The 18,335-nt window shown below is 33.4% G+C and overlaps 1 protein-coding gene across 13 annotated transcripts in view; it reads left to right on the top strand.

Moving 5' to 3' along the window:
- Window positions 1-605: 605 nt before the first annotated feature.
- LOC134540035 (hrp65 protein-like) overlaps window positions 606-18,335 on the top strand; it is a 286,028-nt gene continuing 268,298 nt past the window's right edge. For 4 of the 13 annotated variants that reach the window (XR_010076399.1, XR_010076397.1, XR_010076393.1 and 1 more), the window contains exon 1: window positions 641-937. Coding sequence is in view for 4 of the 13 variants with exons in the window: in XM_063382478.1 (XP_063238548.1) it covers window positions 776-937 (162 nt within the window). In the remaining 9 variants the exon portion in view is untranslated. Of the gene's footprint in view, window positions 938-18,335 lie in introns of all 13 variants that reach the window. The other 9 variants (XR_010076401.1, XR_010076404.1, XM_063382530.1 and 6 more) reach the window with 5 other exon arrangements.

Genomic DNA, 18,335 nt, shown 5'->3' on the forward strand with positions numbered 1-18,335 from the left:
GCCATTGAAAATTCCTTCAAAACAGTTTGCACAATTCTTATACTACATTTCAGCTATTGTTTTGGCCATCTTGCCAAATGAAACAATTAGCTGAAGGAAAAAAAGGCTTCATACACTTACCATGCAGATGTGGCCACCCCCTGATTCCGATACAGGTTATAGCAGTTTATAGAATGATGTTTTGAGCTTGCTACTGGAATAGAACAATCAGTTTATTCTTAAATATGAATTTTTTGGACAGCGTCAGGTATAGGTCGTTTTTTCGTATACATTATATTTTTAAGCAGTTTTTTAAATTATAAACACCTGATTTTTTCTTTACAATGCCCTTTTTTTAGTGTTCCTTTTAAAGTACTGTTTTTGTAATTTAGCTTTTCACATTTTTTTATTAATTTTTCTTACTATGTATATTTTTCAATAACACTTGTTTATTATAATAATTAAATTTTTATTAACATTTTTTATTTTTTAATTATTTTAAATAAATTATTATGGTATTTATAAATACTTTGTTAATTTAAACATCACTTAGCTTAAATTTGGGAAAATTTACATTTTTGTATCTTGCTTTTCTTATTTTCTAGCGAAGGCTTTTATTACCCATCATTCAATTAATTTTTATTTCCGTTTTGGTTGCTAGTATGTCTCTTCCTTTATAGACTCTCTCCGTTGTGTGACGCCATTGGGAAAAGCTGTTTGTTAGCTTGATCTTCCGAAACGGTAGAATTTGTTTTTTAAGCATATTTGGAGGTGAAGTTTGGAGTTTTTTTTTAGTATGTCTGACGAAGTTAAGATATTGGAAAATGAAACGAATGAGTCGCAAGATCAGATGCAACAAAACCATTCCGGAGGTGGCGGCGGCGGCGGCCCCCGAGGCGGTGGTCGTGGCCGACGATTTGGTCGCGGGCGAGATGATTCTCGAGGAATGCGTGGGGAGGTAATATTTCAACTATTGAGATTGTTAGGAGAGACGAATGGATTGTGCATGCTATTGTTTAATAAGTTTTATTTTGTTCTTAAATGGGCTTTTAGTGCATGGCAGATTTGATGTTTGTTGAAGAATGGCGGGTGGGTTTTTCACTAGCCCTTAAATGGGTCTCACGGGTCTAAATTTTTTTTATTGTTGCGTATTATGTTTTGAGTGAAAATACCTAGTTAAAATTCAACTCAGTTTGTTGAAAACAGAATTTTTTTTTATAAATTTATAATGAAAAACAAAAGAATTTTACCTAATTTTTAATGTATAAAGTTGAATAAAATGGTATTTGTATATTTTATAGTGTTCCTGGGTCTTAAATTTATTTAATTTGAGACCTTCATATTTTAATGTAATTCATATGTAGTGATACACACACATTCCATATATGCTTGGTGAATTTTTTCGTGAATTGGTGTTTGACATGTGACACAAGGTTCTCTATTTATCTGGGTAACTAATGGACGTCGCCGGTTTTAGAACGGAAATAAATTGGATACAAGGTTTTCACACATCCCTACATTTATTCTGAAGGGATGGTTTTCCAATTCCTATTAGTTTTGGTTAAATAATACTTTACAGCTTGGTTTATTATACCAGCATCGGACGTCGCGGCTTTGTGAAATGAAAATTAAGTCAAATCAAAACGTTTTTAAAGTTAATGTACCATACTTTTTTTTTTTAAACTGTCGTCGCCATTCATTGTTTACCTGTTAGATATATATTGGAAGTTTTATCCCTGGATCATGAAGTCTTGATTTTTAAGACATGATCCTGTTGGCTTGAACCTGTGGTACATGATGCTTGCTGTTTTATTTAGTACAGTGAAAGATCCTGTGGTACATGATCCTGGTTTTAATTCAGTATGTCGGAAGATCCTGAACATAAAATAAATTGTCTTGTAATATTGAATTATGATAAGTGTTGAAAAAAAAAAGAATTTATTCAACTTACAATCATTTTTTTCTTATTTCACAATATTATGTTCCTCTTTTCTAGGTCCTGTATTTGCTTGGAACTTGTAAACTTATTGTCTTGAAATCGCAGCCTCTTCTGAACTGTTAGCCAAGTTTTAACTGTTATGCAGTGTTTATAATTAAAAAGGAAAATATAATTTGTATTATATTTGTGTGTGGTTATATGACAAATTCATACCTGCCAACTCTCCCGCTTTAGGCGGGAGACTCACGATTTTATACCCTTTCTCCCGCCCTCCCGATTTGTCATTAAAATCTCCCGTTTTTTGGTTCTGTTTCTCTTTAAGTTTTTAATCCAATAAATTTATAGAATTAATATGTTTGTACCATTATTCCGTACAATTGTATAGTAACTACGGTTCGTACCATAACGTGTAGTTATTTTAATAGCCTAAATGCCCACAATTGTCGGCTAAAACTCTTGGTTAAGTGTACATCTAAGAAAGAAATCTAGTTATTTACGATAATTATGGGAGCTGTTTTGGTACACGTTCGTCATTGGTGTTTGTTAGCCAACCAGAAAAAGGTTTGTTTTCCAAAATGGCGTGTTTTGTCAACATTGTAAACGGTTTTTTTGGTGGTGTTTTGAAATAAAGACGGACTGGATTAATAATGAGTTTATGATACCACTGTTTACATTCGTGCCCAAATTCGCTTCGGTTTGTTAGCCGGCTATGTGTGAATTGTTTGTTCGCCCCCGAACAAATTCACCTTTGTTCGCGTATGTGCTCACAGAATAAGTGTAGAGGTAGCATTATAGTAGTCTTCGAATTTATTCAACGGTGTATTCAAAAAAAATATTATTTTGTGGAAGCAGTTGCGTGATGAGTATTTTGTACGCGTTTAGTTGTAGGCCTACTCCGCAATAGGGATTTAATAGAAATGGCCTACAGTGAAAAGTATATTGTTGTGTACAAGAAGAGATTTAGTGACGAATTTCCGTGCATTTTGCAATCGAGGAAAGGTGAACATGCTGCATTTTTTTCTTTGTGTCGTGATTTTTCCGTCAAAATAAACAAAATTTCACCCCCCCCCCCCCTTCCGCGTTTTATTGGGGGCAACAAGCATTGTTTACTCCACTAAAAAACCTCCCGCTTTTTGACTAGCCAAAGTTGGCAGGTATGCAAATTTTTATTTATAGAATCTTTTGACGTATTAAATTAAAATAACAAGCATCAAGTACCACAGGATCAATATTTAATTGATCATGCCATCAGGATCAAGGGATAAACTTGGATACGTGATATGGGATAGTTATCCTTTTCCCTAAAATGTCCAAGTTTTTAATTTGTGCATAAAATTCTTTCATTGGTATCGCACTGTTCTATGGTATTAAGTTTGCCCAAAGATTCAAGGTATGTTAACTTTGTGTTTCGGAACTGCAGTTGATTGAGAATCTTTTGACCATTTACATTTATTCTTACCATAGAAGTAACTCTTAGCTTCTGTGTTTTTATCTTTTAGGATTAATTTCTGCTTCATCTTAATGCAATGTTTGTCACTTAAATTTCTTTAAATAGAAAGTTTTTATTGCCTTTTGTGGTTTGTCTAGTCTCCAACTTAAATTTCTGAATCAGGTTAATAAGGCGGTATTCCAAGATGTAAGGCTAAGGTAGTGAATAAGCACTGCCTTGTGATACACCTGTAACCCAATTCTCAGGCTGTATTCCAGAACGTCTCCAAACCAAATCCTAGTATGGAAACACATCTGCAGCTGTTTTAATAAACAGTGCCCTGTGCGAGGCTAGAAACTAGTTCAAATGCATTCTTGCATATTTTTCATAGCCGTTGATACAATTATTATGACAAAGAAACTGAATATCTCTAAATGTCTCTTCTCGGCTTACAAGGAGAATCATCCAGTTTTTTTTTGGACATATTAAGAAGGGATGGTGACAATTTAGAAGTGTTTCATGGAAGGAAAGGTTGGCAGGAGACCAGGAGGATAGGGGTAAATATGTAGTGTACGGATTAGCGTCAAAAAAAAAATTTAAAAATCTGAAATAATTTTCATTATATGCTCTTTTACGTCCTCTTTTCATTACAGCCTGCGGAGATAAGAAATTCCAAATACTTTAGGAGATATCGAATTTTTTAATTTTCATATTTGGGCAATATTTGTTGAAAATATTAAAAATTCCGAAAATACTTTTATTCTGTGCTTTTTAACTTCCTCTTTTTATTAAACCCGGCGGAGATAAGAAATTCCAAATACTTTAGGAGATATCGAATTTTTGGTAAATCTGTATTGTACGGATTAGCGCCAAAAAAAATCGTACAAATATGAAATAATTTTCATTATATGCTCTTTTACGTCCTCTTTTCAAAACCGCCTGCGGAGATTAAAAATTCCAATTACTTTTGGAGATATCGCCGTTCTTATTTTGCAATACAAGCCCTATGTAATCATTCAAGAGACGCCATTTTATATTTTGACGTGTGTGCGTGAATGCCCAAATAACAGAAATTTTCCATTATGTAAGGTTAGTTACATGATAAATACTTCAAAATAAACGGAAATTAAAAATAATATTAATTAATTTTACTTGTATAGTTTTAAGTATTTATAATGTAACTGACCTGACCTAACAAAACGGGACAAAGGTAGATTAGGTCAGGTCAGCTACAGTATAAATACTTTGAAACTGAACGGACATTAAATATAATAAAATTAATTTTAATGGTTGTTTACTTTTAAAGTATTTATAATGTAGCTGACCTGACCTAACAAACCGGGAAAAAGGATGAACAGTAGGAACTCACGTAATTTTCTTTTTACGTGATGTAGTTCAACTACGTCGCGAAAAAAAAAAAATCATACTTGTAAACAAGCAACAATGGTGGAAAACGCGGGAAGCCTACGATTCACTCATCCTTCTGGACATACCCGAATACTCACGTTGGCAAGCCTTCTTTCAACAGACGAGAGGCAAACGCCCGATCGTGCATCTTCGGTTTTTTTATTTTGTTTATTGTAAATAAATATGCAACTCACGAAAACTAATGGTCAATTAGGTTATGTTAGCTACATTATAAATACTTCAAAACATTGTGGATGGTTGATTTGGTTAGGATAGCTACATTAAAAATACTGTGAAATCATGTAAACGGTTTCCTAGCGCTGGATAGCTACATATTAAAAAGTTATTTGCTAAGCAACCATAAAATGATTTTACAGTATTTTTAATGTAGCTATACTTACCTAATATAACCAACCATCCACAGTGTTTTAAAGTATTTTTAATTACTTCTTGCTAATTTTAAGAAAAGAAGGCTTGCCAACGTGAGTATTCGGGTATGTCCAGAAGGATGTGTGAATCGTAGGCTTCCCGCTGAACTCCGCATCAGTGCACATCACAAAAATTAAAAAATTCCATATCTCCTAAAGTATTTGGAATTTCTGATCTCCGCCGGGTTTAATGAAAAGAGGAAGTTAAAGAGCACAGAATAAAGGTATTTTTGGATTTTTAAAATTTTTTTTTAAAAAATCGCCAAAAAATGAATATTAAAAAATTCGATATCTCCAAAAGTAATTGGAATTTTTAATCTCCGCAGGCGGTTCTGAAAAGAGGACGTAAGATAGAATATTATGAAAGTTATTTCATATTTGTACGATTTTTTTTGGCGCTAATCCGTACAATACAGATTTACCGAATTTTTTAATTTTCATCCTGTGCACTCATGCGGCGTTAACATTGTTGCTTGTTTACAAGTATGATTTTTTTTTGCGACGTAGTAAACGGTGAAGCCTAAGATGCACATAAAGTTCTGCCATTCCCGATTACACCCGAACAATTCACCTTCGGCCAACCTCGGGTTTATTTAATAATATTTATATTTCTCTGTTTATTTTAATGTAGCTATACTAACCTAACTAACCGTCCATAGTGTTTTAAAGTGTTTTAATGTAGCTAACCTAACCGACCACTTTTAATATTTGAATTCATTTTTCCTGCGCAAAAATAAAACAAATCCCGAAGTTGGCCGAAGGTGAATTGTTCGGGTGTAATCGGAAATGGCAGAACTTTATGTGCATCTTAGGTCTCCCACGTGAACGACTAAATCATGTAAAAAGAAAATTACATGAGTTCCTACTGTTCATCCTTTGTCCCAGTTTGTTAGGTCAGGTCAGCTACATTATAAATACTTTAAAACCAAACAACCATTAAATTTAATTTTATTATTTTAATGTCCGTTCAGTTTCAAAGTATTTATAATGTAGCTGACCTGACCTAATCTACCTTTGTCCCGTTTTGTTAGGTTAGGTCAGGTCAGGTCAGTTACATTATAAATACTTAAAACTATACAACAAGTAAAATTAATTGATATTATTTTTAATTTCTGTTTTTTTTTTAAGTATTTATAATGTAACTAACCTTACCTAATGGAAAATTTCTGTTATTTAGGCATTCACGCACACGCGGCAAAATATAAAATGGCTACGGTCGAATGATTACATAGGTCTTGTATTGCAAAATAAGAACGGCGATATCTCCAAAAGTAATTGGAATTTTTTATCTCTGCAGGCTGTAATGAAAAGAGGATGTAAAAGAGCATATAATGAAAGTTATTTCAGATTTTTAAAAAAATTTTTGACGCTAATCCGTACAGTACATATTTACCCAAACAGGTTGAGTGATCAAGTCAAGCACATCACTGGCATAATTTTTCAATATAGCCTTAAGAGAAGCTGAACGAATGTTAAAGATGGTGACAGTTAATCAAGAATGTAAAGTTGTATGGTGTTAGAATGCTCAGCAATGAGTTGCACATGGCTTATGATTTAACATTATACAAATCATTCAAAGCAAAACTTGAAGTCTAAATGTATTGAAGGTGTGCACTGCATACTTTTGGACTGCTTTTTAATATTTTGAATAAAATATTAAAAAGAAACCAGTAATACTTTCAGTAATTTGGTGAGTGGTATATATTTGCTTTTGCCTTCATTCAAGTTTCATTATAAATTTTAACCACTTGATGTTTTTCAAATAATTGATGAAGTAAAATAGAATTTAATATTTTGTAATAACAAATATCCTGCTCCAACATTATTTGGAGATTTAAAATAAATGCTAATTCTGTAAATTTTTAAAATACTAAAGTTTAATGTAGTAAACCACAACTTATTTACAATTTGTTTCTCACTTAGTACAAGGGTTTTAACTTTAAAATTAAAAAAAAATTATTTATGAAATCTGTTTCATCATAAATTTAAATATGAATAAACACTAAAGAAAAAAATTTCAACTGGTCTTAAAAGTTATTCTAATTTATTTATAGGATGATAGTTTTTCAGTTTTTTTCTCTCGAAAGATAAAGCAATATCAGGGTGTAGATTGGTCAGAAAATTCAGTAAAACCTGAAATTACCCACCAATTATATGCATAAAAAAAAGGGAAATACCTAGGAATTTATTTACCACTCGGGAGATTCTCTTTTCTTATGACTAAAATTATTGTCTAACAATTAACAAAGTTGACTATGTAGGCATACAAATAACTTATATGGAAAAAAAATTATAGCAATTGTGATGGAAATATTTATTTTCAAGAAAAAGATGCCATTAAAGAGTCTGTATACATAGAAGAGTAGTCAACAATCCCCAGTTTTTTTAATTTTATTTTTACATTTGTGACATTTTTTACCAATGCTTATAGATGCTGATGTCAGAGTGCAGTGAATTCAGATTGTTTACTGTGTATTAACCCAATTTTTTTGATACAAATTGCAGTTTAATATCTTATCATTGATGATTTCAGTTTAACACATTTTTTTGTGTCGGTTTATCAATATTGCATATTGTTTATTTTTTTAGTTAATAGATGTTGGTTTTATAACAGATAAGGCTTGTTTTAGTGTAAACTTTATCATGTCAATAGTTGGCTACACTACATCCAATATACCAGTATGTCTCCTTTTTCATCAATATTATGCGTACATCTGCGTGGAAAGTTATTTGATTCTGCAATTTGTTACAATATATTTATTTATGTAGCCTTGGAAGTAAACTCCTGATTTTATTATTAATATGTATTGTTATAACACTACTCTTTACTACTACATCACAATCGTATAACTGTTTGAAGTTTTAAATATACATGTGAAGTGTTTAAAAAAATAAGAGGTTATGAAACTTAAGCTCAATGTTTTTTTTTGCCAATGGCATTCATTTTGATGATGAATTGTGATGTGTTAATATTGTTGTTATTATTGAAATAACTTTATTGTTATGTTAATATCAGTTTATATACAGTGTTAGATAGGTTAGTGAAGACTAGTATTATAAAATGGCCAAACAAGGTCACACAGGGAACTTCCTTTCAGGACCAGTGGCTAATTTCAGTGGTTGATTCAAGTCTAGGGTGACAAAATTATTCAGCCTCTTTCTCTCTTTGTTGCTAAGTATTATCATTGTCAATGGGGCGGACGGCTGTTAGCCATATCAGGAGCAAAAAACACAAACCGATGCAAGAGCAGTCTGCAATCTTAAATTTACAAACTTTTTTTTGCCCAACTAAAAGTTTATCAGTCTTCCAGCTCAAATAGAGCTGTTAACAGCCGTGACAAGTGCAGGATGCATGCCAGTGCTTGTTACAGCAGTGACAAGTGCAGGATGCATGCCAGTGCTTGTTACAGCAGTGACAAGTGCAGGATGCATGCCAGTGCTTGTTACAGCAGTGACTAGTGCAGGATGCATGCCAGTGCTTGTTACAGCAGTGACAAGTGCAGGATGCATGCCAGTGCCTGATACAGGAATGCCAGATGGTAGAAGCATGCCTATGCAGTCTCTTGAAGACCAGCAAAACTGGCAGGGTTTCATAAATTCATAAGAATTTGCTAAATGATATAACAAAAGTGGAAGTGATATGGGCAATGCAACGTGTGATTACTCATATATCCATGCGAAGTGCTGGTATGAATAATAATCTTTTCGAATGATTTCAGTCAGATAGCAGCAAAAATGAAACGGAAGAAAAGCAAAATTGCGTACACTTTTGTCTTTGGTTTAGCATCATTTTCAAGGTAGAATTCCAGAAGTTGTGCAAGGATAGCTATGCGGTATTTAAATTTTAACAATATTTAATTTAGATAAGGCAGGGGCAACAAAGGGGTGTAAAAGATGTGAGCGGTATTTTACATCAGCATTCTTGGATTGTTTAAAAGCAGTAGATCTTTCAAAGGCAGGCATTAAGCTAGTATGTGTTATTTTTTATTTTGTAAGTTGGGCAACAAAGGAGTATAAAAGATGTGAGCGGTATTTTACATCAGCATTCTTAGATCGTTTAAAAGCAGTAGATCTTTCAAAGGCAGGCATTAAGCTAGTATGTGTTATTTTTTATTTTGTAAGTTCAACCTAGTATTATAAAGAATGCATAAAAATTATGTAGGTAAATAATTGAAAATTAATTTCTGGAAAACCTGGAAGTACCAATGAATATGGTTTTAGAATTTGAGTAGTCACCCAGATGTCTTAATTTTTTTTTCTTCTATAATAATCCCTCTCAACCCATTATGTGTTACTTTCATATTTCACTACATGTACAGCTACATCTTAAATTAATTATCTTTAAACGTGAAGACTTGCCACCATAATGATTTTTGAACTTTAATTTTGCATGTTTTTTTCAATAACTAGAAAATGTGTTAATTTTTGAGATTTTGCATATTTATATACTTATTTATATAAACTGAAAATAAGGTTTTTTTTGCTGTACCAAAAAATTCAATTAGGTAGATCATGCATTCCATTGTAACGGGTGTTACATTAGCACACACTAAAAACTAAATATATTTAAACTATTTAGAGCAAATTATTTATACATACAAATTATTATAAAAAAGATTGGGTCATACATAACATGGAATATTGCCTAAAGTTAGTGTAACGGGTGTTACGAAATTTGGACACGAGTATACATGTGCAAGTGAAGAATCAACAAACTCTGTGAGATATGAACACCATTTGATTTATAAATAAACAGGGTGACGATTGGTCGGGATATTCGGGAAAACCTGGAATTACCCAGGAATATTTTGCCTCTAGAAAAAAACCCTGGAAATACCCAGGAAAATTATTCACCCCTCGGGAGATTTGCTATTCTTCCATACTGTAATTATCGTCTAACGTTAAAGTAGTTGATTATGTACATCTGCAATTGATATCTATGTTGAATATATATTAAATAGCAATCGATTGTGTAATAAATATTTATTTTTAGAATAAGAGACGACATGGGAGAGTCAGCATCCACAGACGAAAGCGTGATCGCGTGATCGGCAATCCTGACGCCATTCATGTTTACGTGTGTGACTGTGACACTCAGAGAAACGTTTTCAGAACCTGACCTGACCAGAGCGCAGCAGAATTAAGATTGTTTATTGTGCATTGTTCCAATTTTCTTAAGAAAAAAAATGAAGTTTAATATTTTTATCGTTGGATAATTTATGGATTCAGTTTATTAAATTTTCATACGGTATATCTTTCAACTAATTGTTATTGGTTTTATAACAGCTAATACTTATTTAAGTGTAAACTTTTATCTTGTCAATAGTTGGCAACACTTCATCTAATGTACCAATGTCATTGTATCTGCAATGTGCATTTGCGCGGAAAGTAACGTAATTCGGCATTTTGTTATGATATGTTTACGTAGGCAGGCTTGGAAGTAATCTTAAATTTAATTAATTAACGTCGCTGAAACGAAAATCGTTTACGTCCTACTTTATAAGTGTATAACTGTTGAAGTAACAAATGGAAAGATCAAGCTTGGAAAAAATAACATGTCGTATGTAACTTAACCTCAATATTTTTGTTTTGCAATTGTTATTCTGTTTCATGTTGTGATGTTTTAAGTTAAGATAGTTTCTGTTCAAAAAATCTTAGTTACTGTTATGTTAGTATCCGTTTATATTCAGTGGTGGTGAATTTTTTCAATAATGGCCAAACCAGGCCACACAGGAAAGTCTTCCTTTCAGGAACAGTGGCTTAATGAACCTTATTTTAATGATTGGTTACATAAAGTCCAGGGTGACAAATATTTAGCCTCTTGCTCTCTTTGTTGCAAAGTGTTTTCATTGTCATCAATGGGGCAGACTGCAGTTGTGAGTCATATGAAAGGAGCAAAACACAAAAACTTATGCAAGAGCAGTCGGCAATCTTCTAATATGCAAACATTTTTGTGCCCAGCTACCGGTATAAGTTCTTCACATGCAACAGATGGTGTAGTTGCTATGACTCGGTCTTCCAGCTCAAATTCAGCTCCTGTTACAGCAGTGAAAAATGTTGGATGCATACCAGTGACTGTTACAGAAATGACAAATGTTACAAGCATGCCAATGCAGTCTCGTGAAGCTCCAACTAAACCTACTGGTATTCATAAGTATTTGCTAAATGATGACATAACAAAAGCGGAAATTCTATGGTCAATGCAATGTGTGATGACTCACAAATCCATGTGAAGTGCTGCTACAGATAATCTCTTTGTTCAGATGTTTCCTGACCGTCAGATAGCCGCAAAAATGAAACTGCAGAAAGACAAAATTGCATACACTATTGTCTGGTTTAGCACCATTTTTCAAGGTAGAAGTTCAGAATTTGTGTAAGGATAGCTATGTAGTGGTTGGATTTGATGAATCTTTAAATAAGGTAAGCCAGCGGCAATAAATGGACATTAAAATTTGTTTCTGGGACAGTGTTAAAGATGAGGTGACTGCGCTATTTTACATTAGCATTCTTGGATCGTTTTGAAGAAATTTCAACAATCAATTTCACCACTAGATTCGAGGAAAGTTGTACAGATTTTTTTGGATGGTCCAAATGTACGTAAAGTTTTTAAGGGACTTGTAGGAGTCTATGAAAAATGATGTAAATGAAGGAGTGCTACTCGATAATGAAACATGTGGCCTCCATACAATGCATTGTGCCTTTAAAGCTTGTTTTGGTGGCACAGAATGGAATGTAGTGCCTTTTTTAAGGGTACTTTACAATGTTTTCAAGAATGTTCCATCTCGGTGTGCTCAGTTAACATTGATCACTGGCTGTAGTAAAGTATCTCAAGTTATGTGCTGCACGCTGGCTGTAGAATGCAAGTGTTGCTCAAAGAGCTATTGATATTTTGCCTCAAGTCATTGTTTATGTTGAAACTGTTCAGAAAGAGAAGTTGGAACTTTCAAGTGCTAGTTACAAAATTTTGAAAACTGAAGTAAAATACCCTTTGCTTGGCCCTAAATTAGCATTTTTCAAAACTCTAGCTTAAGTTTGTGAACAATTTTTGAGAGAGATTGTCAGACTGGCCTCTTGTGCCATTTCTCCATAGTGCATGGAGTTCTGTGGGTCAAACTATCATGGGAAGATTTGTGAAGCCAGAGTCTGTGAAAATGTCTGTTGATGTTAACGAAAATGATAAACTTTTTCAGTCAAGAACATTGACATAGGCCTCAGTACAAGTGCAGCTATAAGAAAATGCAAGGGCTTAAAGAGATTGACATTTTGAGGTTCCGCAAAAGGACTTCAAAAATTTGTTAAAAAGATGATGACACGTTCCCCACTGAAATTTAAGTTTACAAAACTATTGTCATGTTTTGATCCAGCAATAGCAGCGGATGATTGTCGTTGCAAGTAAACGACTCAAAGACATACTCGGAATTCTAGTTGCCAATAACTGGCTGGATGGCACAACTGCAGATAATGCAATGCAGCAGTACAAAACAGTTTGCTCCAAGAGGGATAACAAAGATGCATTTAGCACATTTGTTAGATCAAGAGATCATGTGGACCACTTTTGGAAAAATTTGTTGAGTAGTGTTGACAGTGAGATGAAGCATTTTAAAAAGTGCCTAAAATCGTTCTCATTATGTCGCACAGTAATGCCAGTGTTGAGAGAGGATTTACGGTCAATGCAGATTGTCTTATAGACAATATGAAATAAGAGACCCTTGTAGCGCACAGATGTGTGTGTGATGCTGTCAGCTATCTGGGTGGGATTCAGTCAGTGCCACTTACCAAGCCTATCCTCCACGCAGCACACAATGCACATGCTCGCTTCACAGAAGCCTAGCAGGAACGCAGAGCAGCAGCATCGGCCCAGTTAGAGTAATCTCGTCGTCGCAAACTAAGCGATTTGGCTGTGAACTGGATGCCAAGAAGTGTAAAATTCTTGAAGAGGCTCGTGCTGAAGCCAGAAAAATTGATGATGATCTTGCTGGTTTAAAAAAACTGTGAAGCTATGAAATTAAGTGCTGTGCTGACAACATATAGCGGTGTTCTTATATTAATTTTAACCAAATTGATTGGATGTTAAATTATTTTACATAATTTGAACTAATAATTTAGAGTTTCTAAGTTTTTCTTTGTTATGACAAGTTATTCCGGTGTGCCTTTTTCCAAGAAAAATTACTATATTTGTGCAGGTATAGTAATATTCTATTTTTATATTTATAAGTGTAATTTAGTATTACAAAGACCATTTAGACTTAGTATAGAAAATGAGTTAAATATTCTGGAAAAATGAAAATATATTTCTGGAAAACCTGGAAATAACCAGGAATTTTATTCTAGGGTTGGAGTAGTCACCCTGATAAAATATAAAAGCAAAATGAATAATAGTCTTGAGGAATGCTGCATAATTCACATATATTTAATAGTTAATAAAGGAAAATAAGAAAGACGTAACGGGTGTTACACAACTTGTAACGGGTGTTGCACACCAAATATTTGTTGTTTTTGTACAAACCATTAATAATCTTATTGAAGTAAATATAAATTCTTATTTTAGGTATTATTTAGCTAACATTTAATGTAAAAGTGAATTCAAATCCTTAATATCTATTAATGTAGTATTTTAAAAAAGCACTAAACCATGTACTCAACAAATATTTAAACAAAAGATGGAAAACTTCAGGAAAATTGTTTGTCATTATGCTACATGCTGAAGTAACATGTATACAGATTTTAAAACATGTCACTATTTTACAGGCAAATATGAAATTGCAATACACAAGCCACAATTTCATGCAACTTTCTCCTAAATATTAATTTGGTCTCTAAACTTGTAGCATATCCTGTTTTCTTTCAATTTTATTTCAGGAGTCTGTAACTTGCTAATCAACTCTTTAATGTTTACAAAAGCAACATCAATTTCATTAGGTTTGAACACTTTACCATTTCCAAAAGATTTAAAAAACATAATCTTGACATCTTGTTCATCATATATCTGCCTTGGCATACCCCTACATATATATATATATTTATTTTCATTTCTTGCTCGTTTTGATTGGGTTGACACCTGTACAAGAACAAACAAACCTGAGTGTATATCTTCTTTTTCAATATCACTTTGAGAGGCATTAATAATGTCACATTCTTCCGTATTGTGCTCAGTCTCGGAATCGGTGTAAATGTCATAGTGAAGTCGTGTCTTCGCAGCACAACACACTATCAAGTCTTCATCAACATAACAAATACTTGTTTTTTGAATTTCAGACTTTGCAATCTTAGCAATCAGTAAATTCTTCTGGTCATAAACCCGGAAATGATAACATGATTGTATGTTAGGTATACCTAGGTAAAACACACTGCCATCTGTCATACAGCTGAGAGGACTCTGATGTTTGTACAACTTGTTCCTTGCTTATGTAGACACTTGTAATTCCTTTCAAGTTCTTGTCAATATAGTCATGGAAGTCTTAAGCTGTAGCAACCTGTATTCTTTTGGCCTTGACAACAATCCACACAAAACACTTCACCGTCCCACCTCGTCAACAGCTCCTTTGCCATGTGAACTGGCGAAGAAGTTCTATTCTGTATTTACACCATAATCACTTTCTGTGTAACAAATGTTAGAAATTTTATATTTGTTTATGAATTGACAGTCACAATTGTCACTAAAAATGAACAGATATTTGATGCTGGGAAAATGCTTTTTAATGTCTTAAATAATTTCCCCAAGAAACAACCATACTGCATATTTACTGTGAGATAAGTCATCACTCACTACCACGTAAGACTTAACAATGCCATTAGCAAGCCAAACACAAGTGAATACTGTAACCTGGCTATGGCTCCAATGAGCTGTCTGTATCTCATCTTGTGAAACTACTGCATAATTTTCAGCAAAGTATCTCGATGACAGTGTTATCTGCACACAAATTATTTTAACAAGCAGGTTCATTCCATGTCAAATCAACACACCCATTTTACCTCACCATCTAGGTTTTGATGAAATTTTGCACAGATGTTGCCTCCATACAGACTAACCAAAAAATATAAAATTTTAGAATGATATATCCATCCGTTTTGAAAATATTGCTTTGTAAATTTTCAAAAAAACACTCAAACGCATGACAGGCATATTTTAAAATTACCATAACTCTTCTCCAAATTAAGTTAGAAAGGTGAGACAGGTGTCATTTTGCAGCATTTGGTATGGCCTTTCATGTGATATGTAACAACAATGTCTAGAAAAAAAAATTTTCAAAAAAATTTTTAAAATTTTGGAAAAAGTGCATTTTTAATTTTTTTCAAAAAATTCTTTAACATTTTTTGTACAAATATTAAATTGTCTACAAAGTTTCAAAGTGGAGAGTTAATGGGTTCATAGTAAAATTAATTGAAAACAAAGGCCCTTTTTGTCAAACCTCAGGTTAAATGTTGGCAGCAAAGGAAAGCATAACAGAAAACAGTAAAATCTTTTTGTAAAATACACAAAAAAAATCAGATAATTATATTCTGTACACTGAAAGTATCTTAAACTGAACAATTTTTTAATTAAATTTTACAGGGTTTTTAATTTAAAATGAGAAATACGTCATGCTGAAGTACAATATATGCAAGACTCCCCTGCACAATAATTTAAAATGAGAAATAAATTGAAGAAAGGAAAAGGATGGTGATGGTCCAGCAGTGTGGAGAAATGTTACTTTCACTTCATCAATTTCTTTGTTTTTCTCCATAACATAAGCTAGCCACCAGTTCTTGTCATATACAACTGCAGTATAGCCCTTTACATCTCCTATTTGCAGTTTGTCTAGTGATCTTGTAACAGTTACTTGTGATGAATGTGTAGCTCCAGAAAATATTTTCACAGTAATTTTTGATGTGCTTGAGTGAACAGGTATAAATGCATGATATTGATGAGTTCCTTGGATGGTAATTGCCTGATTGAAACTATCTTTTAAAAATATTTCTGTCTATGTAATCCTCTTGTGTAGTGAAAGTGAAATTAATACCAGAAATATTTTCTACTGCCCATTCATAAAGTTGGAAAGGGGTCAAGATCTGGTTTTCGTAGGGCTGTTGCAAGCTAGCTTTAGCTGCTAATCTCTTAACCGTACCTCCAACTCCATTGTAAGGCCCTTTACCGTGAGCTGTGGTTGAAAAATGCCATTCAGCTGATATGTGAAAGTCTTGGTTGTGAAAACACAAATTGATGAAATTTTTCTTATTTTTATATTGGGCAGCAGACCCATCTGAAAAGTAAAAGAACTTATAAGGAATGTTTTTAAATTTTGTAATCAAAAAAGCAACCAAATTTCTTTGAAATGTGTAAACAGCAACTGTATTGTGCTCTAGGCAGTCAAATTTTCCTTTAAGTGATTCATGAAAGAGGTCTGTTGTTTTGCAATAACGTCGTGGCGGACTAAGAGTGACAGCTTGTCACAGAGTAAATCTATGAAATCTGCTGATGATTTCTGCAGTGTCTCTAAATTGCAACGGTCAACTGAAATCCACTGCCGAAATGTGATCTTTCGTATCAGGTGCTCTTCACATGACTTTTCAAGGATGGTCCGTATTGCTGCAGTACCAGGACAATATGTACAATGTCCAATATTGCAATCTATTGTTGGTGGATTGCATACCATTTCTGGTAGGCAATGTTTGTAGGTTTTGAATTCTCCATTTGTTAAATCAAATAATCTTGCATTTTCAATCATCAATTTGACATTTTGATAGATTGTACATATACACACTGCATGTGTCCCACTATAACCCGCTAAAATACAATGCTTTGGACAAAGCTCCGCAAATTTTGAAAAACCTATTTTAATATTTGGAAATTTCTCCTTGAATAAAGTGTATCCCTCTTTCAGATTGCACAAAATAAGTTTTTGATATTTTTTATTTATTTTTATTAGGTTCAGTGACTGTTATGCAGTCTTTACAGGGTTCGTATGGTCCTTAGAAGTCCTTAAAAAGTCCTTATTTTTGAATACTGTTTTTAAGGGCCCTTAAAAGTGCTTACTTTTTTACGTTTGTCGTGTTGACTTTAGAAGTTACTTTTTCCTTTGTTACGCATTGGATGTTACGTAACGGTAGTACGACTATGTTTTTATGGTGCAAATATTGGGTCGAATAGCTTAGTAAATGTCGTACGATGTACCAGAATACTTTTGTTAGTGCACAAAATATACCGGAATTATCGGTTTACCGGCTTATAGTGCTCATAACTACTGAACAGAGCGCGCTGTAGTAGCTGTGTTAGTGTTTTGGCGCGTAAATGCAGAAGTTTCGTTGTTTTGACTTGGTGTGATTGTTTTTTCTTGTGAGAAAGGTTATCTGCTAGTGAATTTATCTTGACCGTGATGCCGGGGAAGTGTGTCTTTAACATACTTTGGTCGAAAAAGAGCTGTACAAAAAGTGGCTTTCCCGTGACCCAGACAAGCACAAGGCAAGATGCCGATTGTGCTGTAAAGTTTTCAATATAGGGAATATGGGCGAATCTGCTTTGAAAGCACACATGGCAGGTGAGACGCGTGTATTTTTATAGGTTATTCATGAAAATTTTTTGGTTGTCTTACATTTTTGTATGTCTACATAAGTTAAATTGTTTCATGTATAAATAATTAAAAACGAAAATATGAATTTGTGAATGGTATTGGAAGTTGTTGGATTTGTGTGCGGTGGGATTATTTTCACCCAATGCATAACGAAGTACATTAATAAGGTTAACATTTTATTTGAAAACAATGTAGTTGGTATTGAATGTTTTTTGTTGTATTAATATGTCTGTTATAAATGTAAAAAACTTATGTATTTTCGAAATTTTTTTTTATTAGGGTCGAAGCACTCTTCATTAGTTGAAGAGAAAACCAAGACCGTTGCGATAAAAGAGTTTTTCAGTCCCATGAACTTACCTAATCAAACTTCTTCAACCTCAAATGCTGCAGGTGTATGCAAGCCAGCTACAGAAGCAAGTGGTAGTTTGAATTTGTTTACCACTGGGAAAGACGTTCTGGATGCAGAAATTTTGTCGACTTTAAAGTGTATTTGTAATAACTATTCGTACAAGTCTTGTGAGGATTCATCTCAACTTTTTGCTAGAATGTTTCCAGACAGTTTAGTCGCACGACAGTTCTCTTGCGGTGAAAAGAAAGTGGCATAT

The sequence above is a fragment of the Bacillus rossius genome, chromosome 1 (genome assembly GCF_032445375.1).
Source record: "Bacillus rossius redtenbacheri isolate Brsri chromosome 1, Brsri_v3, whole genome shotgun sequence".
Classification (NCBI taxonomy): Eukaryota; Metazoa; Arthropoda; class Insecta; order Phasmatodea; family Bacillidae; genus Bacillus; species Bacillus rossius.